Source organism: Bos grunniens, chromosome 23 (genome assembly GCF_055505025.1).
Source record: "Bos grunniens cultivar Pamir isolate PY7600 chromosome 23, Bosgru_T2T1.0, whole genome shotgun sequence".
NCBI classification, from domain to species: Eukaryota; Metazoa; Chordata; class Mammalia; order Artiodactyla; family Bovidae; genus Bos; species Bos grunniens.
Window position 1 is genome coordinate 25,612,452 of NC_141187.1, and position 22,368 is coordinate 25,634,819.

The 22,368-nt window shown below is 39.8% G+C and overlaps 1 protein-coding gene across 1 annotated transcript; it reads left to right on the plus strand.

Moving 5' to 3' along the window:
• Window positions 1-17,441: 17,441 nt before the first annotated feature.
• On the plus strand, window positions 17,442-21,062 carry IL17A (interleukin 17A). The gene is made up of 3 exons (XM_086370508.1): window positions 17,442-17,574; window positions 18,733-18,929; window positions 20,276-21,062. The coding sequence occupies exons 1-3, from the start codon at window positions 17,548-17,550 to the stop codon at window positions 20,511-20,513; spliced, it is 462 nt and encodes a 153-aa protein (XP_086226634.1). The 5' UTR covers window positions 17,442-17,547; the 3' UTR covers window positions 20,514-21,062.
• Window positions 21,063-22,368: the final 1,306 nt, after the last annotated feature.

The window sequence follows — 22,368 nt, forward strand, 5'->3', positions numbered from 1 at the left end:
GCAGGAAGAACTTCTCTTATCACATGGCAGAAGAACACGGAAAATCAATAGGACTCAGTGACAACTGGAACCAGGGCTCAGAAGGGAGGCAGCAGGGGAAGAAAAAAAATAAGCTACAAGTATATTGTACAACATGGGGAAGACAGTCAATATTTTATAATAAACTATAAGTGGAGCATAACCTGTAAAACTTGTGAATCACTATATTGTATACCTGTAACTTAGATAATATTGTACATCAACTAAACTTCAATTTTTAAAAGACAGTGAGAACTTCCTTGGTGATCCAGTAGTTGAGAATCCGCCTGTTGATGGGGGAACATGGGTTTGATTGTTGCTCAAGGAAGGTCCCAAGTGCAGCAGAGCAACTAAGCCTGTGCCCCATGAGCCTAGAGCCCGTGTGCTGCAACAAGAGAGCAGCCATTAAAACAGCAATGAAGACCCAAGAAAGCCCAAAGAAAATAAAATTTTTAAATATATATATATAAAGTCAAAGACAGTGAAAAAATTTTGGGCCTCATTAATTTAGAAGATATCACTTAAGAATAAAACAAAACACATTGATTGAATTTATAAACAGAGAGCGTTCAACTAGAAATTAGGATACACTTCCAAAGCAGTTATAATATCTCTTTCTCTGAATGTGTTTAGATAAAGCATAGATGTTTCAGCAGGTTTTTAAGAACACTTATTGATTGAATAAGCTCTCTGAATTTTTTTTTTTTTCATTTTTCATTCCGTAGGTCTATGAGTCTAAAGCCATTCATGCAGGCTGTTCAAACCTACAGATGAAAAGTGAAAAAAATTAGCCCACCTGGATATAATAGTGCATAAACAAGAAACAAGTTATATTTAGCAACAAGCAGGCAAAGTATTCTGATAAACTGGCTTTTTCTTTCTTCAGATGTCTTATTTTATGGACACATCCCCTGTGCAGCAGTTTCCTTACAGTGACAGCTTGTGACAGGCAGAATTTACCTTCTTTCTATAGATTCCACAATGCATATTTGACCTCTTGTGAAAACTCATTTGTGGTTGGTGATGAATATCATTTTGATGGTTAGAAATAATAGCACATAATATTTATGGCTCTGTGCAAAAAGCATTACCTACAGTATCTCCTCCAAACCTTACAATAACTTTATGACATAAGTACAAGTATTATTTTTTTATTTTTATTATTATCACTTTAAAGGTGAGGAACTTGAGGTTTAGAGAGTATTAAGTAACTTGAGTAAAGTCTCAAAGTGAGGAGACAGCAGAGTGAATCCAGATGTGTCTAACTCAAAGCTTTCCTATTCGTTTGTAAACTTTTAAGTGTGACTCAACCAATACTCCTTCTAAAATTATAGTTCTTGCTGTTTCTTTATACAGTAATTGTTCAATAAATGTTTACAAGATGGGTGAATGGATGGATGGATGGGGATGTTTGATGAACATTGCCCATACAACCAGTGGGCAATGTATTTCTGCTGAAATCCAATTTCCCAAACGAAAGCACTTTTAGAGTTTCGTACGTTTACACCAGACACCCTGCTGAAGTATGTCTTCTGGCAACAAGTATAAATGCAGATGAGTTTCTCACCTCGGTCAAATGGTCCGTCAACCACTTCCTTGCTGGCTGTTCACTCGTCATGTCTAGCAGATGCTGTGTTTAGCCCACACAGGACCCTAGCTCCCCATCTCTCACTTTCGGGTGTCAGGCTCACCACATTTGGTCTGTACATGCTTTATTCAGCAGATCTTATCAAAGAAAAGCTTACAAACCACATCAGTTCATCAGGATCCTCATAGACTTATATAAAACATGCAACTGTTTTTAAAAGTGGGCAGATAATTGTTCTGCATCCAGCCTTTTCAGATAGGAAGACTATCTTGAAAAGACAGTAACAAGCATGTATTAAACATTTTCTGTATGCATTGTATACAGTGCTAAGAATGGCAACTTAATACATTTAAGTCTAGTGAATACAGATCTCTAAAATTTTATTCATAAATATAGAGATATACGCACATTACATATATAAATTGTATAAAACAAGTATATTATATAACATGTATATTTCAAATATAATGTCATCAGCAAAATAAAAACACTCGTATCACTCATGTTGAGGAGGAATAACAAAGCTCAGAGAGCTAGAGGCATCCTTACCAAGATCTGATGGTATGGAGGAAAGAAATTACTTTGCCACCTACAGATAGATGCTTGTCCTCTGTCAAAGGAGGAAATTTACTAGAGTACACACACCACTTAGAATGTCTTCCCAGACCAGACTCCTTTTCTTTGAGGTTAGGGCTAACTTAACCACAAACTTGGATTCCCCAGCAGCCCTGTTTGTACAATATGATCCACTCAACCCCAGCTGATTAGACATGAGAGTCTAGTTAAGCCAATCAGATGCTCCTGATTCTATGGCTTAAAACTTAGAAATGCCTATCAGTGGACCTTGAATATGCTCTGGCAGAGCCAGGAGTACAGAGAAAAGGAATCCACAGAGAAAGAAATGACATAGTTTGAGGAAGGTGTTTGAGAGACTGAGAAAGCAACTGCTTGATTCCCATTGGCTTTTTAACTCTTGTTTTTTCCTTCTGGAATTCCTAGCCTTCATTTTCCTGAACCATTTTATGTCCTTATAATTAATTCCACATTTTTTCTTAAACTAGCCCCACTGAGTTTCTATTACAAAGAAACTATATAGTCTTCAAAACATCTTGGTAAAATGTAGATAATAATACAAAAACCCTATAAGAGTTATATATCCTATAGTAATAATATGTATTTGAGAAAAGATCCAAAGAATAAGATATTTATCATTGTACTGATGGATAATGGATAATGATGAATTTTAAATATACTAATAGGAGATTTAATAGATTATGGTATATACTTGCAATTGAATTCTAAGCAAACATGTTTAAATGATGCATACATTGGAAAAAAATTTTAATTAACTGCTCTTCATGTATTATCCTCTTATACTTGGCATCAAGTTCATGAGGTTTAACTCAATACAAGTTTAATGTTTAAAAGCCTGACTTCTGCAAAGTTTTTCACGGTAGCCAAAATGCATTATGACTGTAATGGCCTAGTTTTTTCAGATCAAAGAGAAAACCAGTCTGATTCATAGCCATCATCTATGTGGTTCTCATGCTTAAATTCTACTTCTCCCAACCCCCACATTTTTTTATAGGAAAAAAGAAAAATAAAGGCAGTTACTGCTGCTGTTATCTGGTTGGGAAAGTGAGCACTAATCATCTTATCTCCACCCTTAGTGAAACACAGATGTATAGACACCCTTAGGCTTCCCTCAGAGCTCAGTTGGTAAATCATCTGCCTGCAATGCAGGAGACTTGGGTTCAATTCCTGGGTTGGGAAGATCCCCTGGAGAAGGAAATGGCAACCCACTCCAGTATTCTTGCCTGGAGAATCTCATGGACAGAGGAGCCTGGCAGGCTACAGTCCACGGATCGCAAGAGTCAGACACAACTAACCCACCACCACGACCATAGACACCTCTCTCTGCCCCTCCTTGCATCACTTTCATAAAATCTCCACTTTGAGGGAATCACAAAATGAAGATAAGCTGGGAATGTCTTAGTCATAGCACTAGACAAAGAGGGATTATCAGTAAAACAAAGATTATGGACAAGGGCAAATGCAAGAAGTGATACCATAAAATGGATGAGGAAAGAAAAACTATTTGATAATCTTTAAACTTTAAAAATATCAGAAGAGAAAGTCAGCTTCAAAAAGTTGGAAAATCACTTGCAAAATAAGTTTTTAAAATGTTTTCAGTATTAATGTTTTCAGTTGGTCACAGTGAAAAGTCCACAGGCCTGAGAATCATCATGTCTTTGATTCATTTCAGGGTGGCAACCTACCAGGTAGATCATTTTACACTCGTTACAGAAACCTGCCAAACCTTAGTTTTCTTTTCTGTAATATGGATCAGATCAGATCAGATCAGATCAGTCGCTCAGTCGTGTCCGACTTTTTGCGACCCCATGAATCCCAGCACGCCAGGCCTCCCTGTCCACCACCAACTCCCGGAGTTCACTGAGACTCACGTCCATCAAGTCAGTGATGCCATCCAGCCATCTCATCCTCTATCGTCCCCTTCTCCTCCTGCCCCCAATCCCTCCCAGCATCACAGTCTTTTCCAATGAGTCAACTCTTCGCATCAGGTGGCCAAAATACTGGAGTTTCGGCTTTAGCGTCATTCCTTCCAAAGAAATCCCAGGGCTGATCTCCTTCAGAATGGACTGGTTGGATCTCCTTGCAGTCCAAGGGACTCTCAAGAGTCTTCTCCAACACCACACTTCAAAAGCATCAATTCTTCGGCGCTTAGCCTTCTTCACAGTCCAACTCTCTCATCCATACATGACCACAGGAAAAACCATAGCTGTGACTAGATGAACCTTTGTTGGCAAAGTAATATCTCTGCTTTTGAATATGCTATCTAGGTTGGTTATAACTTTCCTTCCAAGGAGTAAGTGTCTTTTAATTTCATGGCTGCAGTCACCATCTGCAGTGATTTTGGAGCCCAGAAAAATAAAGTCTGACACTGTTTCCACTGTTTCCCCATCTATTTCCCATGAAGTGGTGGGACCAGATGCCATGATCTTCATTTTCTGGATGTTGAGCTTTAAGCCAACTTTTTCACTCTCTTCTTTCACCTTCATCAAGAGGCTTTTTAGTTCCTCTTCACTTTCTGCCATAAGGTGGTGTCATCTACATATCTGAGGTTATTGATATTTCTCCCGGCAATCTTGATTCCAGCTTGTGTTTCTTCCAGTCCAGCGTTTCTCATGATGTACTCTGCATATAAGTTAAATAAACAGGGTGACAATATACAGCCTTGACGAACTCCTTTTCCTATTTGGAACCAGTCTGTTGTCCCATGTCCAGTTCTAACTGTTACTTTCTGACCTGCATACAAATTTCTCAAGAGGCAGATCAGGTGGTCTGGTATTCCCATCTCTTTCAGAATTTTCCACAGTTTATTGTGATCCACACAGCCAAAGGCTTTGGCATAGACAATAAAGCAGAAATAGATGTTTTTCTGGGACTCTCTTGCTTTTTCCATGATCCAGCGGATGTTGGCAATTTGATTTCTGGTTCCTCTGCCTTTTCTAAAACCAGCTTGAACATCAGGAAGTTCACGGTTCACATATTGCTGAAGCCTGGCTTGGAGAATTTTGAGCATTACTTTACTAGCGTGTGAGATGAGTGCAATTAATAGTATCTAAATATATAGGATAGTTATAGGGTCAAAGTACAAGATTGTTATAGAGATTAAATGAATGGATAAATATACCCAAAAATGTCTTTCTCTGTGACATTACAAAATTTGTATCATTTACATTTATTTGACATCAACCATATGGCAGACCACTATTTTTATAGTATCATAAGCCTTTTTATTGCAAATATTTTTATTGATGTCTTTAATGGCTATTACCATTGAAATAACATTGCCTACAATTTTAACAAGTTTCATAGTTCTCTGTCAATGTATCTTAAGCATTATTTTTATTATTATATTTGATTGTCATACATCTATAAATAGATCACATTGTATTCATGTTCTTATGGGACAAGACAGCATACTTCCCTTAAAAAAGCTGTTGATATCAACACAATTTTTATTTTTGTCATATCAAGCAAAAATTGGTGGGAAAGCATTTTGAGTAAAATAATCACTCATTTTCTCAGCATGGGAAAATGCAAACCAGTAAACAAGTAACTTAAAGAAGGCTGAACAAATAAATCTTTTGTTTAATAATTTATAATCATTAAAATAGTTCTTCTATGTATTCTTGCCACCTCTTCTTAATATCTTCTGCTTCTGTTAGGTCCATACCATTTCTGTCCTTTATTGAGCCCATCTTTGCATGAAATGTTCCCTTGGTATCTTTAATTTTCTTGAAGAGATCTCTAATCTTTCCCATTCTATTGTTTTCCTCTATTTCTTTGCACTGATCACCGAGGAAGGCTTTCTTATCTCTCCTTGCTATTCTTGGAACTCTGCATTCAAATGGGTGTATCTTTCCTTTTCTCCTTTGGCTTTCACTTTTATTCTTTTCACAGCTATTCATAAGGCCTCCTCAGAGAGCCGTTTTGCTTTTCTGCACTTCTTTTTCTTGGGGATGGTCTTGATCCCTGGCTCCCATACAATGTCACGAAACTCAGTCCATAGTTCATCAGGCACTCTATCAGATTTGGTCCCTTAAATCTATTCCTCACTTCCACTGTATCATCATAAGGGATTTGATTTAGGTCATACCTGAATGGTCTAGTGGTTTTCCCTACTTTCTTCAATTTCAGTCTGAATTTGGCAATAAGGAGTTCATGATCTGAGCCACAGTCAGCTCCCAATCTTGTTTTTGCTGACTATATAGAGCTTCTCCATCTTTGGCTGCAAAGAATATAATCAATCTGATTTCAGTGTTGACCATCGGGTGATGTCCAGATAATCACAATGGTGTGATCACTCACCTAGAGCCAGACATCCTGGAATGCAAAGTCAAGTGGGCCTTAGGAAGCATCACTATGAACAAAACTAGTGGAGGTGATGAAACTCAAGTTGAGCTATTTCAAATCCTAAAAATGCAGTGAAAGTGCTGCACTCAATATGCCAGCAAATTTGGAAAACTCAGCAGTGGCCACAGGACTGCAAAAGGTCAGTTTTCATTCCCATCCCAAAGAAAGGCAATGCCAAAGAATGCTCAAACTACTGCACAATTGCACTCATCTCACACGCTAGTAAAGTAATGCTCAAAATTCTCCGAGCCAGGCTTTATGTATGTGAACCATGAACTTCCATATGTTCAAGCTAGATTTAGAAAAGGCAGAGGAACCAGAGATCAAATTGCCAACATCTGTTGGGTCATCGAAGAAGCAAAAGAGTTCCAGAAAAACATCAATTTGTTTTATTGACTATGCTAAAGCCTTTGACTGTGTGGATCACAACAAACTCTGGAAAATTCTGAAAGAGATGGGAATACCAGACCACCTGAACTGCCTTCTGAGAAATCTGTATGCAGGTCAAGAAGCAACAGTTAGAACTGGACATGGAAAAACAAACTGGTTCAAAATATGTAAAGGAGTATGTCAAGGCTGTATATTGTCACCCTGCTTATTTAACTTATATTCAGAGTACATCATGAGAAACGCTGGGCTGGAGGAAGCACAAGCTGGAATCAAGATTGCCAGGAGATATATCAATAATCTCAGTTATGCAGATGCCACCACCCTTATGGCAGAAAGCAAAGAAGAACTAAAGAGCCTCTTGATGAAAGTGAAAGAGGAGAGTGAAAAAGTTGGCTTAAAGCTCAGCATTCAGAAGACAAAGATTATGGTATCTGGCCCCATCACTTCATGCAAATAGATGGGGAAACAGTGTCAGACTTTATTTTTCTGGGCTCCAAAATCACTGCAGATGGTGACTGCAGCCATGAAATTAAAAGACGCTTACTCCTTGGAAGGAAAGTCATGACCAACCTAGACAGCATATTAAAAAGCAGAGACATTACTTTGCCAACAATGGTCCATCTAGTCAAGGCTATGGTTTTTCCAGTTGTCATGTATGGATGTGAGAGTTGGACTGTAGAGAAAGCTCAGCATCGAAGCATTAATGCTTTTAAACTGTGGTATCGGAGAATATTCTTGAGATTCAAGAATATTCAAGGTAATCCAACCAGTCCATCCTAAAGGAAATCAGTCCTGAATATTCATTGGAGAGACTGATGCTGAAGCTGAAACTCCAGTACTTTGGCCACCTGATGCGAAGAGCTGACTCACTGGAAAAGACCCTGATGCTGGGAAAGATTGAAGGCAGGAGGAGTAGGGGACAACAGAGGATGAGATGGTTGATGGCATCACCAACTCAATGGACATGAGTTTGAGTAAACTCTGGGAGTTGGTGATGGACAGGGAGGCTTGGCGTGCTGCAGTCCATGGGGTCACAAAGAGTTGGACACAATTGAGCAACTGAACTGAACTGAACTGAATCATTAAAATATTGAATACGTTCCATTATAGTTAAACTTTTCATACCATTGTAACTACAAAGAAAACTTGGCTCTCCTAACCCATCCTGTACGGCCTTGTCACCAAGTCATTCTTTAACTCTTAGGTTGGGGTTGCTTCCTTCTGAATGACGCCATTATTAAAAACAATAATAAACCCAGTGCTATGAATTCATGATGGACGCTCTACTTACATAACCAAGCATGTATAACCCTGTGGGTCTTTCTCTTCCTTTGTTTTTAGGTCTTGATAGCACTGCTCTTCTGTCAAATGCAGTCACTTTGCAAAAGTGGAACTCTACAATAATTCTATTGAGCACCTAGGTATGAGACTTGTTGCTGCTATGGGGAGATGACACAGAAAAATCAAAGAAATAATGACAACATAGAAGCGATTAAAATGTTGAACAAAAGCAACTGGTTAAATGGTCGGCTATTCTTTCATTTTCAGGATGTTAGGTAGCCAATCCGTTTCACATACACACAAACAAAAAAGCTTTAAAAAGGGAAAAAAATGTTTAGAATATATTGTAACATGAGAAAACAGGTCACAAAGCATATTATAACATGATCCAATTTGGTAAAATAAAATACTTATAGTTTTTTAATATATTTTTTAAACTAGAGTAATACACTTCAAATGATACCAGTTTTATAAAATAACAGGAGCAATGTAATCCTAAAGTTTGTTTCTAATAACCAGGATTACGTGTTAATTTTGCTGTCTTTCTTTTGCTCCCACAACCAGGTCTCCTCTATTGTATATAACAGAAGAGCGTATATCACTTTCATGGTCAGAAGAAAAATGTATGTGTGTGTGTGTGCTTGTGCATGTGTAGATAGATGATAGAGAGATGATAGATTGATATAAAATATGTACATAAATATATATATATGGGGTGACAATTCTGAGTTAAGTTCAATACAATGTAAGGTAAATCTTGAAATTCCTTATCATCAGTGCAGCAGTATATAAACCAGGACTTGATTCCAAGTTATCATAGTGCCTAAGAAACCCAATTCATTATCAGCAAGCAGTCTGAAAAGTACAGAATATGAATAAAGAACCTGCATGACCCTGGATGACAGCTCCTTGGAAGCAGGGCCTTTCCTGCTGGTGCCCTGCTCTTTCCCCACAGCACACACAGTGCCCGGTATAGAACAGGCTGTTGCTGTTCGGTCACTAAATCACATCCGACCCTTCGTGACCCCATGGACTGTAGCCCACCAGACTCCTCTGTCCATGGGATTCTCCAGGCAAAAATACTGGAGTGGGTTGCTATTCCCTTCTCCAGGAGATCTTCCTGACCCAGGGATTAAAGACATGTGTCCTGCATTGGCAGATGGATTCTTTACTATGGAGTCATGCTCAAGAAAAATTTTTTAAATGAAGGGCTATTTCACCTCAGCCATATGAAAGCCTGAAGAAATCTCCCTACTTGCCCAAAGAGTAGACATTCAATTAGCAGATAACTAGTCAGATTCAATGTCTGACTCTCAGATTCAATGGTTTTAAAAAAAATCTGACAAACTCTGTCAGATTCTATTGCCCTGGTGTTCCTATAAAAGTTAATATTTTGTCAATATGTATTGACACATATTGGAGAAGGCAATGGCACCCCACTCCAGTACTCTTGCCTGGAAAATCCCATGGATGGAGGAGCCTGGTAGGTGGCAGTCCATGGGGTCACACAGAGTTGGACACGACTGAGCGATTTCACTTTCACGCATTGGAGAAGGAAATGGCAACCCACTCCAGTGTTCTTGCCTGGAGAATCCCAGGGTCAGGGAAGCCTGGTGGGCTGCTGCCTACGGGGTCACACAGAGTCGGACACAACTGAAGTGACTTAGCAGCAGCATTGATACATATATTATTTACTTTACTCCTTTCAGTAATCTATGAGTCATATTCTCCACTCTATAGGTATGGATACTGGGATGTACATGATATAATTTCCCCAAAGGCACACAGCTACCAAAGTGAGGCTGATATCTCATTATGGGAATGTCTGTTGCCAGAACATGTCAAACAGGAGCCCCGTATAAGCCCCGTATGAAAATTTTATTTCGAAAGGTAATGATAAGAAAAACTCTGTCTGTTCTAAGGAATTAGCTAGCTTCTTCCTTGCTGACAATGAGAACTATGTAACTGAATGTATCTACCTTTCTCTTTGGCTGCCAGAAAGCTCAGAGACAAATATAAACTCAATAGACTAAGACTTTGGGTTTTCTTTCCCCTGATCTTGACTTTTGACTCTCTTTTTGCCAGGCCTGATTCATATTTTTTACCTACTTTATTATCTGAATTTTTGTTATAAATCATCTCAAGTCCTTCTAAGGATTTTGGAATAAACGAACATAGCATCACTATGTATTGATTTTACTATATTTCCAGTCTTCGGAGAAACCACCTCACCAGAGGATCCTCTATGTTGTCTAAAAAGAAAAACCAATTCGCAATTTGTTCCGGGTCTGCATGTAGAATCTTGCATTTAAATACATTTTGCGGTTGTCTCTAAATCATATTAACTTCAAAATTGCTGCAAAGAAAATAAAACTGATAAGTTGATGGCCCAACCTCAGTGTGCGGTTTGGTTTGCTTGTTTAATTTTAGACCTTACTTTTCAGTGACATCCGTTCAGACTTGAAACTTCAGTCATTTTCTGACCTTAATTCTCAAGGTATCAGATGAAGTCAGCATTACCAAAGGGAAGCCCACCCATAAAAAGAAAATTTGCATTTGCCTGCTAACGTATTGGGATAGAATTCTAAATGCTTTGGTTTGAAAAGAAATGGAAAGTTTTCTGACCCACTTTAAATCAGTGTTTCAGTAAAATGCTAGTGAAAAACCTACCTAAGGAAGAGGCTTGGTTTCCATGAGGTTAGTAGTAATTATTACTCAAAGGAGAAACTGACATGCTCATCTGATGAGTTGGGTTGTGGATGTTCATGTAGACACTGGGGAAACACTGATGGATTGCGGTTGTTTTAAGATGACGTGATGTGATATATCTTCCTTCTTGTATGGCTTGGTTTCGTCACATCTTCCAAATATCATCTCAATGCTTTCAGTCCGGGAAAGATGTGTAAGAGCAAATCTCATTTACCCAGATGATGAAGGCATAATGGACTACTGGGGAGTCACCAGGGACAGAATACCTGTCAATCAAATCCCTCAGGTGGCCAAAGTCACAGCTGATCAACATTCTTTTGACTACATAGGATGAATTTGTTAAAATATCATATATCAAGGCATGTATGTGGAATCTAGAAAGATGGTACAGGTAAAACTATTTGCAGGGCAGGAATAGAGATGCAGATGTAGAGAACAGATATGTGGGCACAGGATACGGGGAGGGGATGCGATGAATCAGGAGAATGGGACTGAAATATATACACTACCATGTGTAAAATAGATAGCTAGAGGGAAACTATCGTATAACACACGGAGCTCAGCTCAGTGCTCTGTGGTGACCCTAGGTAAAGAGGGTCAGGGGGGGATGGAAAGGAGGTCCATGAGAGAGGGGATATGTGTATAAACATAGCTGATTCACTTCATTGTACAGCAGAAACTAACACAACATTATAAAGCAACTATATCCCAATGGAAAAAAAGAAAAAGACGTACAAAGAGTTTTGCGATCTGACTCCATCAGATAAAAATAGTCTGGTCTGGGCTAGATCTAGGCTCTTACAACATCAAAAATGAATAGCAAAAAATAAAATAAAATAAAATTTCAAAAAACGAATAGCAGAAGAAAGATAATTAGTCACTCACAGGAGCTGTTTACAGCGTATCTTCATCAACAACCCTGCAAGAGTTAGAATGACCAGTGGTGAAAAAACAGAATCCAGATGTTGGAAAAGGATTCTACCTCTCACCTCTCAGCCCTCACCAGTCCATTAACAATGATTCATTTAGAGCTTCTCTCTATTAAGAGCTCCTTCAATTTATCATGTCACATAAGGGGGGAAATTCCTCCACCAGCGATTTCAGGGAAAGTCTGTTACCTACCCTTGCAGAATTCCCACCCAACAGTTCATCATTCAGGACAGGCCTCAGAAACACAGCCATAGTGAATGCTTAACAGCTTTGCTCTGGAGATGAGCAATGATACTATCAGGCTGATATTAAGGTTGATTTTTCTTATTTAAAAAAAAAACCATGGTGATTTCACATATAGTAAGTTGTGATCCTTTAAACACATCAGCTTTAACCTCAGAGCCGAGCCTCTGGTACATAACACTATTAATACTTCAAAATTAGATGATCTAGATTTTGAACAACTGGATCTAAATCTGGACCTCAGCTAAATCCCAACTGTACTGATTCCCCAAGGCCCTCCAAATGACTCTGCTGCAAACATTCCCTTCCCTCAAAACCATGTCTTCCTATTAAGTGTCTGACATTGCTTCTTGTATGCTGGCCCACAAATTCAAAACCCAAAAAGATTCTTGGCAGCTACTCATTATCCTCTCTATAGTAAATGAAAATCAAGAGAAAAGGAGGCTTACTGGTGATGTGAACACCATGAGACAACATGACACCCATTTCTTTGAGTAGCCATTGTCTTTAAGGTGTAATCGGAGAAAGCAATGGCAACCGACTCCAGTACCCTTACCTGATACAGAAATCATTAATGATGGCACAGGGCCTCCTCTTCTACTCAGATTAGTGCTATTTTTATTTTAAAAGGCGCTAGAGTAGAAATAAAAAAGACAATAGTGATTATCTCCATGGTAACCCCACCACCTAAGCAAGAAATTATTTATTTAATTAATTTTTTAATGACAGTCTTAATTTAAGGAATATATATTCTTCCATCTCCCATGTTATTCTCTACTATAAGTAGAAGGGAATGCTGTTTGATAATGTAACACAGTCAAGGAGATTTGAAGATCATTTCCCTAAGTCAAGAAGCCCAGAGACACTTCACTAGGACCATCTCTTCCAAAGCATGCTTGGCTCCCAGGAAGCCAGCCTCCCAGCCTCCACCTGCTTCTCCTCCCCACACCTTACCCAGCTCTCAACAGCCAGGTTGCAGTTCCTGGTTACTTGTGGGTACCTGTTCCCCAGCCTTCCAAGAATCAGGACTGATAAATCTGAAGAAAATCACTAAGCGAAGTCATCACCCCTAATTTACTGCCCCTATTTGTTCTCCCACTATTTTCTTTCTTTAAAAATTCAGACAATCAAAGATCACCTGGTGCAAAAACTAATTTTATCAAAAGGGAAACTGAGCCTCAAGGACATGAAGTACCCAAAGGGATAGGTAGTTAATGGCAGAACTACAGCAAAAACCAAAGTGCTCTCTCATTGGGTGTTCTGGTGGTTTAGTCACTAAGTCGTGTTCGACTCCTACGATCCCATGGACTGTAGCCTGCCAGGATCCTCTGTCTATGGGATTCTCCAGGCAAGAATATGAAGTGGGTTGTCATTTCCTTCTCCAGAGGATCTTCCCAACCCAAGAATTGAACCTGGGTCTCCTGCATTGCAGGCAGGTTCTTTACTGCCTGAGCTATGAATTTCCAGTCCAGTATTCCTTCTGTCTCAACAAGCTAGGGTATAAGCCTGAACCAGCTGCCTCTGTAGATAACAACCCTTCCCATTCTGCACACCATCTTTCTACTTCTGACTCTTTCTCCAGCTCAAGTGTGCATCTGAGAAATCTGTGCTGCTCAAGACAGAGCACAACCGGCCCCGATCACCACCTCAAAATGATCATTTTTATACTTTTGTGAAAACTCACTTTACTTCCCATCCTTATGTTAAAGCAAGGGTTGGTATTGCAAAGGGGCACACAGGGTGTATTTCATTGACACAGGAGGCAGACACAGACAGGACAACTAGAATCAGTTTGTCCGCTTTGGCCAACAAACACATTCACCTTGACCTCATCCCTACCAGACAGCAGAAGCAAGAAATCCTCCATTTAAGGATGGTCCAAAACAGATCACAACCTTACCACACTGCCTTCAAAATGATCAGGATGGAAAGTCAAAGTGTTAGCTTAGTATGGTTATGGGGATGCAATTGGGTCCCAAAAGGAATAGTCAAGATTCCAAACTACCCAAACATTCTTCATATTGTAATTCAGTCAAAATATTGAGCACTTCCTATTTACTAGATACTATGTAAAGTAATACAAAGACTAATATCTTTCTAGCAGGAAAATCAGATACGCAAACAAATGACAGGTGATACACTAAAAATATACACGGACAGATGTGTAGCTGAGAGAAACCAGCAACACAGAAGCAATCTGTGAAGACCTATGTTGTATAAAGCCCCACATGAGGTACCATGGAAGTTACAAAGAATAACACGCTGGCTTTGAAGGATGACAATAAAATCTAAATTGGAAATAAACATTTGTCTTAAACATACTCTTCCCAGCCAAATAAAATACAGTACAAAATGAAGCAAGGACTTCCCTGGCTTTCTGGTGGTTAAGACTCTGCATTCTCACTGCAGAGGGCCCAGGTTCAATCCCTGGTTGGGGAACAAAGATCCCACAAGCCACGCAGTTGTGACCAAAAGAATAAATAACAAGTTACTGTAGAGGTAGGTAAAATCTCGTGTTGCGGGAGCTGCTCGTTCCAACTATAGTGATCAGGAGGGACCTCCAGACCCCAAAGATACATTTGAACTGGATCTGGAAGGACAAGGAGAATTTTGATATAAACTGAGGATGAGAAAGGGCATTTCAGAGACAGTACCTAATGAAAAATGTGCAGGCATTACAGATCTCCCTTGACTTAAGATGGTATTACAGGGAATTCTCTGGTGATCCAGTGGTTAGGACTCCACACTTTCACTACAGAGGGCATGGGTTCAAGCCCTGTTTGGGGTACTAAGATCCCACAAACTGAGAGGTGTGGCCAAAAAAAAAGGATGGGGTTACATCCTGATAAATTGAAAACATCTTGATGTGAATGTATTTAATACACTTTAACCCACCAAGCATCATGGCTTAGCATTGCCTAGTTTAAGTGTGCCCAGAACACTTACTTTAGCCTACAGTTAGGCAAAATCACCTAACACAAAGTTCATTTTATAATAAAGTATTGCATATCCCATATAAATGACTAAATAATGTGCTAAAAGTGAAAAATACAATGGTTGTCTGGGTACAGACAGTGGTAAGTATATCAGTTGTTCACCCTCATGATTACATGGCTGACTGGGAGCTGCCACTGCCCAGCATCACAAGAGAAGACAACACCACATATCACCAGCCTGGGAAAAGATCAACATTCAAAATCTGAAGTTCAGCTTCTAGTGAACACATATCACTTTTGCACATTGCAAAGCTGAAAAAATTGTAAGTCGAACCATCATTAATCCAGGGGCCATCTGTAGGAGAATAATCAGGAACTCCTGAGTCTAAGTCATGGAGTGTGGTGGAGGGTAAAACTGTAAAGTTTGCGGATGTTCAATACTAAGTCAAACATTTGAAAAGATCCTGATGCTTGGAAAGATTGAAGGCAGGAGGAGACGGGAACGACAGATGATGAGATGGTTGGATGGCATCACTGACTCAACAGACATGAGTCTGAGCAAGCTCTGGGAATTGGTGATGGACAGGGAGGCCTGACGTGCTACGATCCATGGGGTCACGAAGAGTGGGATACGACTGAGTGAACTGAACTGAAGGGGTTTGCATTTTGTTCTGTACACAACCAAGTGAGACAAGACACAATCAGAGCCATACTTTGAAGATCGTTATTGCAGGAATGTCGAAGGTGGGCAGAAGACAGCAATTGGGAGGAGCAAATGTGGCTATTAAAACAGTTCAAGTACACAAATGAGCCCATCTATGGAAAAGAAACAGACTCACAGACGTAGAAAACAGACATGTGGCTGCCAAGGTGGTGAGGTGGGGGGAGGGCAAGAAATGGAGCTGGGGTTAGCAAATGCTAACCATTGTATGTAGGATGGATAAACACCAAGGTTCTACTATATAGCACAGGGAACTATATTCAACATCCTATAATAAACCATAATGGAAAAGAATATAAGGAGAATGTATATATATGTATAGTTGAATCACTTTGCTTTACAGTAGAAATTAAAACAGCCTTGTAAATCAACTATACTTCAATTAAAAAAAAAAACAATGCAAGTGGGTAAGAGTCTGAGTTAGAGGAATGGCAGTAGGTTTGGGAATAGGAAATAGATGTGAGAGACACAGTAGCTGCTAAGATGGCTACCTGATCACATGTCGAGGAGGGACGGGGAGCTCACATTGACTCCATGTCTCCAAGGGTAGGTGGTGAGGTCAACAGCAGAATCAAGGAAATCAGGGCAAGCTGCATCCCACTTCCTCTTCTATCTGTAGCTGCTTAATCTACCAAGATCATCCATCTAACATTACCCCTGAGATTCATCTGTTCATGGTCTTCCTCACTGATTGGTCAGGGTCTGTCTAGCCAGAAGAACATCCCACTGCAAAGAAGGGGCAGAGAGAGGGTGACATGTCCCCAGCCACATCTACATCCCTCATTTTATCATCCTTGGGATAGACGTCAATATTCCCTAGGAGAAGCCTTTCTCAAGGACCTGAAATCAAAGTTCACTTACTTAGAGAGTGGAGAAAAAGAAGGAGGAACAATTTCCTTCTCTTTTTCCTTCTTATCCCCCATCTCTCCCCTCCTTTCTTGTTGTTATCATTGTCTGCTCTTTGCTGTCCTTCCTTTCTCTACCCTCACCACCTTTCTGCAGTCTCTACCTCCACTTTCAACTCCTCTCTTTGTCTGACTATGTTTCTTCATTCCTTCTTCCTCCTGAGGAAGTTGCTTGGTAACATGCAGTGTTAGACATGTCTTTGATAGTAAATCTCATGTCTCTCAAATCTAGTTATTTGTTCCTCAGGCAGAGTAGATGTTGAACAAAGCAGGTGTTAAATCAGTGAAATAATATATCCTGTCATCACGAAATTATGTATTGGTCTTTTGTTGGTTTGTTTATATGGCAAGACCTTGAGTAGTTTCTGGAATGATGCCCACCACACCTGGCTAGGAAATCTGGTGAGGAAAAGCACTATAGAATGGGAAATCAAGGCATACAGCAGAAGAAGACTGTCAGAAGTTTGAATGTGATGCCAAACTTTTATTTCCCTATGATCTGTTAAAAGAGAGGACATCTTTTATGGCAGCTTCATGCTTGCCCATAAATAAATAATTTCTCGGTCTCAGCTCAGCCCCTGACAAGTCATAGTTCCTTGAAGAATGAAGAGAGGACATGGTCTTTAAAAAATGGATTTCTGTTCTTCCCATTATCCTTCAGAAGCAGATTATTACCCGTCACGAAGGGGCGGTTTTTCTTTGACCTCATTTTGGGATGGAACTTTTAACCAAAACGGTGTCACCCCTGAACTCACTCCGACACGCCAACGCAAGCGACCACAAAAGGAGAAAAACCCTATAAAAAGAGAGACGATAGCACTACGCATTGTCCATCTCACAGCGAGCACAAGTTCATCTGTCTACAGTGAACTGGAAGGAACTACCATGGCTTCTATGAGAACTTCATCTATGGTGAGTCCTGAACTGATGTGTGATTCTCTTCTCGATTTAGGCCAGATCAATTTCTGGACTGCGGGCATGAAATTCTGGATTCTAACTATGGAAATACAGTCTATATAGGATGGGAAATGAAACCCTTGATAGATATTTGTCATTATTGAGCATTTTCAAGAACTGGTGCATATCAGTTTGAAAGATGAGATTAAAACTGAAAGATAGCTAGACTGGGGCTAAACCACACAAGAAGTGTCAACGTGACATTGTGCTGTAAGAGAGAATGCTTATTGAAAATCTGTTTCTCTGGGTACAAGGGATTTAATATAATTCTTCCACAGTGTTTTTCTTTAATTCAAAATAAGATGGGTCACTACCCTTGAAGATTTAATGTTTTGGCAGTGACTCTTCTTTCCATTATTGTATTATTATACTATAGTCTTGGTACACTAACCCTATTTTCTTAGGTATGTTTCCCAGCTTTTCCAAATTTACATATATTGATTCTGTAATCAAATTGGATTTCAAAAAAGATGCTTTAACAATATTTTAAAAACAGAGACCTTTTAATTCTAATCTAAAGTTATACATGCGTCTTTTTTGAAACCCAATTTGATTACAGAATCAATATATGTAAATTTAGAAAAACTGGGAAATATACTTAAGAAAATATAAGAGGGTGTTGAGTTTGGGCTTGGACATTTGCCAGTGGTACCAACAGAATTTCTAACTGATTCCACATGGATTTTATACAGCCCTTTATGTCTAAGGTGTGCATTCCCTTTTATGCAATGTTTCACAAAATGTAAGAGGAGATATCAATGGTGTAGAAGGGCATTTCTTCCTAGAAAATCAAGGTCATTACCCTTCCAAAGACCTGAGAGTGATGCATATACTGATATATTGATGACTTGCCATCTTCACTAAAATTACTGTCAGCCAATGAATAATGTGGTTTTTCTACTTAAAAAAAAAATGTTCAAGACTGGTAGAAATGCCATGGTCCTAATGTCACTTTAGTCATCTCATCAGCTTTTCACTTAACATATTTGAAAATTTAGTATAGATTGTCCTGGACCATAGAATGTTCTCTACTATCAGCAATTTAATCATTACCACAGTGTGTTAACAAAAACCATTGTAGTACTAACCCAATCTACCTCTCTCTCCATCCAGTCACTGCTACTGCTTCTGAGTCTGGTGGCTCTTGTGAAGGCAGGAGTCATCATCCCACAGAGTCCAGGCTGCCCACCTACTGAGGACAAGAACTTCCCGCAGCATGTGAGGGTCAACCTAAACATCGTTAACCGGAGCACAAACTCCAGAAGGCCCACCGATTATCACAAGCGCTCCACCTCACCTTGGACTCTCCAGTACGTAAGCACCCCAGATAAAACCTCTGCATTCTTCTACATCAGAAGAACACATCAGACTGCCAGTTAAATCATCTGAGGGGGGTGATATTACTCATTCAGAATCACCTGTCAAACCTGGAAGAGCCATTGTTCAAACTAGTGATTCTCCAATTTTCTTTCTACAGATTTCTTTCATAGATCACAGCTCTCCCCAGCCCATCCATAACACCTAGCCTACGAGTTCTCGATGTCCCCAGAATCCACTTAAATGAATGGTGGTCATCATTCTGATATTTATGACACCCCAAGTCTATTGTTTATTTACCCAAAAAAGAAACAGACATTTAGCATGGGAGATTAGTACTGGAATTCTCTTTCCCAGGGCTACCAGAGAATACCCTGGTAGAGTTTGTTGACAACAACAATCAATTAACTGGGATTTTTGTGCTTTTCTTGGTTATATTAGCACTGGGAAAAGTGGATTAGCTACTGGATTAGCTTGAATCCCAGTAGAAGAAGTGTTCCATTGGGTGTTTCACCGTTTTTTGACTTAGTCTTGAATTACATCCCCAACAGACTGACATTCGCTGTGTCTTTAATACATCTAGTGGTGGTGGTGGTGGTGGTGGTTTAGTCGCTAAGTCGTGTCCGATTCTTGTGATCCCATGGACTGTAGCCCACCAGGCTCCCCTTTAGACCCTATGATGGATCAAATACAAAATGCATTTTGATAATTTGATTTCAGGCAAATGATCTCAGTTATGTGGAGCCTACAGATTCACTTGTCTATAGGGTCTTTTCTTCTTACTTACTTACTTACCAAGAATAGTTCAAATAACTTAAACTAAGTCCAATCACTCTCTCAGCCAGAGGAGAGGGAGAAGGGAAAGTTACAGAGGGGCTTCAGATATTGTTTCCAGCCCTTCCTGTCACCCGTGGGCTCTGCTCCATCAGTGTGTTGTCAGATAAATTTGGATGCCTTTCTTGTTTCAAAGACAGACTTCATTAAGTCAGATTAGCAGCTATCTTGTTTCTAGATGACTCTTAGTTTTTTTAATCTATCAAATGCACCCTAAAAAAATATCCTTTATGACAAACAAATCCTTTCTGTAGTTTCAGTCTGTCTTCTTTTGTTTATTCTTCAAAGAACCTGGGGAAAGCTGATCATTGTTTCTTTTTTCTGTAACATTTCATGGGCTTCCAAATCCAAGTTTTTCCCAAATGGCTTGTTTTCCAGACTAATAGCACTTAGAGAATTTGCAATGCCTATCATGTCAATTTGCCTCCCTTTGCTTATTCCTGTTTGATTTCCTTACTGCTCTACCAGGAATTCACTTTCTTCCTGGCTTTTGTCTCCCCTGCAGCCGCAATGAGGACCCTGAGAGGTACCCCTCTGTGATCTGGGAGGCCAAGTGCAGCCACTCAGGCTGTATCAATGCTGAAGGCAAGGTGGACCATCACATGAACTCTGTCACCATCCAGCAAGAGATCCTGGTCCTCCGAAGGGAGTCTCAGCACTGCCCTCACTCCTTCCGGCTGGAGAAGATGCTGGTGGCCGTGGGCTGCACCTGCGTCACCCCCATTGTCCGCCATTTGGCTTAAGAGCTTTCTGCCTGACCCCTACTCCCCAAATTAGTTAGGTTTCCTGGGGAGTAGGCCCAGCCCCTTTTCTAACTAACATCATTTATGTATTTAATAAGCCCTGAAATAACTTTGGGGCATAAGATTCCACTTTGATGTATTACATGCTTTATTTTCTATTCTTTTAAGACAAGTTTCCAGATTTGTGAATATTATTATTTAAAAGGTAGAACCTATATTTATATGAGCTATTTATGGATCTATTTATGTTTCATTAGTCTTTAGAAAAAAGGTGAAATATATGAGTATCTGTTTTGCCTAGGGAAATCCTAGATAGGATTAAATAGCAGTTGAAAATGTCTGAGCTTGTACTACATATGGCTATAGAATTTTCTCTTGCTTGTCTGTTTGGAGTACATAACACAGCTGAAAAGAGACTAAATTTAGTTTCATATTTATTAACTTAATTTTGTAAATTATTGAGGCATTACAAGAGAGACAGCAAGTCTAACTGCTCTATTAAACTGTTGTCATAAAAACAATTTGTAATAATAAAGTTTGGGGAAAAAATTTGCTTCTTTATTCTTTTCTCATTAAAATGTCTTCAGAGAGGCCAGAATACTGGAGTGGGTATCTGTTCCCTTCTCCAAGGGATCTTCCCAACTCAGGGATAAAACCAGGTCTCCCACATTGCGGACGTATTCTTTACCACCTGAGCCACCAGGGAAGCCCAGGAATACTGGATTGGGTAGCCTATCCATTCTCTAGGGGATCTTCCTGACCCAGGAATCAAACTGGAGTCTCCTGCTTTACAGGAGGATTCTTTACCAGCTGAGCTACCAAGGAAGCCCTTCAGAGAGGTCAGCTCTTTCCTATTTAGAACGGTATGCAAATTTATCAATAGAACAAAACAAAGCATGCCTTTGAGTAGCAATACCCTCCACCCACCCCAATTCCAGATTCTCAGTTTTACTCTTTTCAAAACAATAGAAGGATTTCCCTGGTGGTCCAGTGGCTAAGACTCTGAGCTCCCAAGGCAGGGGGCCCAGGTTCAATCCCTGGTCAGGGAACTAGATCCCATGTGCTGTAACTAAAGATCCCACATTCTGCAACTAAGACCTGGAGCAGCCAAATAAATATTAAAAAAAAAAAAAAGACAATAGACGATGGAGACCCTCATACTATTATCCAGTGCTGCGGACACATACACTCTGGAACAAATTAAGCAAATAGAAACAATGGCCTTGGGAAAATGACATATCATTGCTAAAAAACATACAGGAGGAAAAAAAAGATCCTCCCCAAAATAGGACCTGAGGTTTGGCAGGAAGGAGGAAGTTCTGGGAGAAAACATTGTTTTCAGACTAGAATGGCCTGTGTCTCCCTGAGCTCTGGCTGCTTTTGAAGATTAATGTCAACCAGAGACCTAGAAAAGAACATTTCTCTCTTCTCAGGCCATAACCCTAGAACAGCCCCTCCAGCCCTTGGCCTCTAATTCAGTGAAGTCCAGGACACTGAAAAGAGCCACTGGGGCAAAACAAACTTCAAGCATGAGAAAAGTTCAGCCTAAGTAAAATAAAAACCAAACTGTATTCAATTCCAGAGTAGTTTCATGTTTCAAGTCATAACTATATTTCCCCATCATGGCCAAGCATGTCATCTTGCCCTACTTCTGGGCAACCTTGACAATTCTCAAGCTGGTCCCACAGGCTCCCTGCTTCTCAAAAGACCATCTTCTGCACTACTTTATTCCCTATGAACTCCAGCCCCACCCAGAGAACCATGGCTTTTCTCTGCTTCTTTGCCAATTCCAAACCCAAGGTCATCTTCTCCAGCCACGTCCTTCCAATGCTTCTGCACCCCGAGATCTTGAGTC

Excerpts from the sequence above, each read along its gene's own strand:
- IL17A (XM_086370508.1), top strand. The coding sequence starts at position 17,548 with ATGGCTTCTATGAGAACTTCATCTATG. Across the intron at positions 17,575-18,732 it reads CTATGAGAACTTCATCTATG|TCACTGCTACTGCTTCTGAG; the intron begins GTGAGTCCTGAA and ends CTCTCCATCCAG. Across the intron at positions 18,930-20,275 it reads ACCTCACCTTGGACTCTCCA|CCGCAATGAGGACCCTGAGA; the intron begins GTACGTAAGCAC and ends TCTCCCCTGCAG.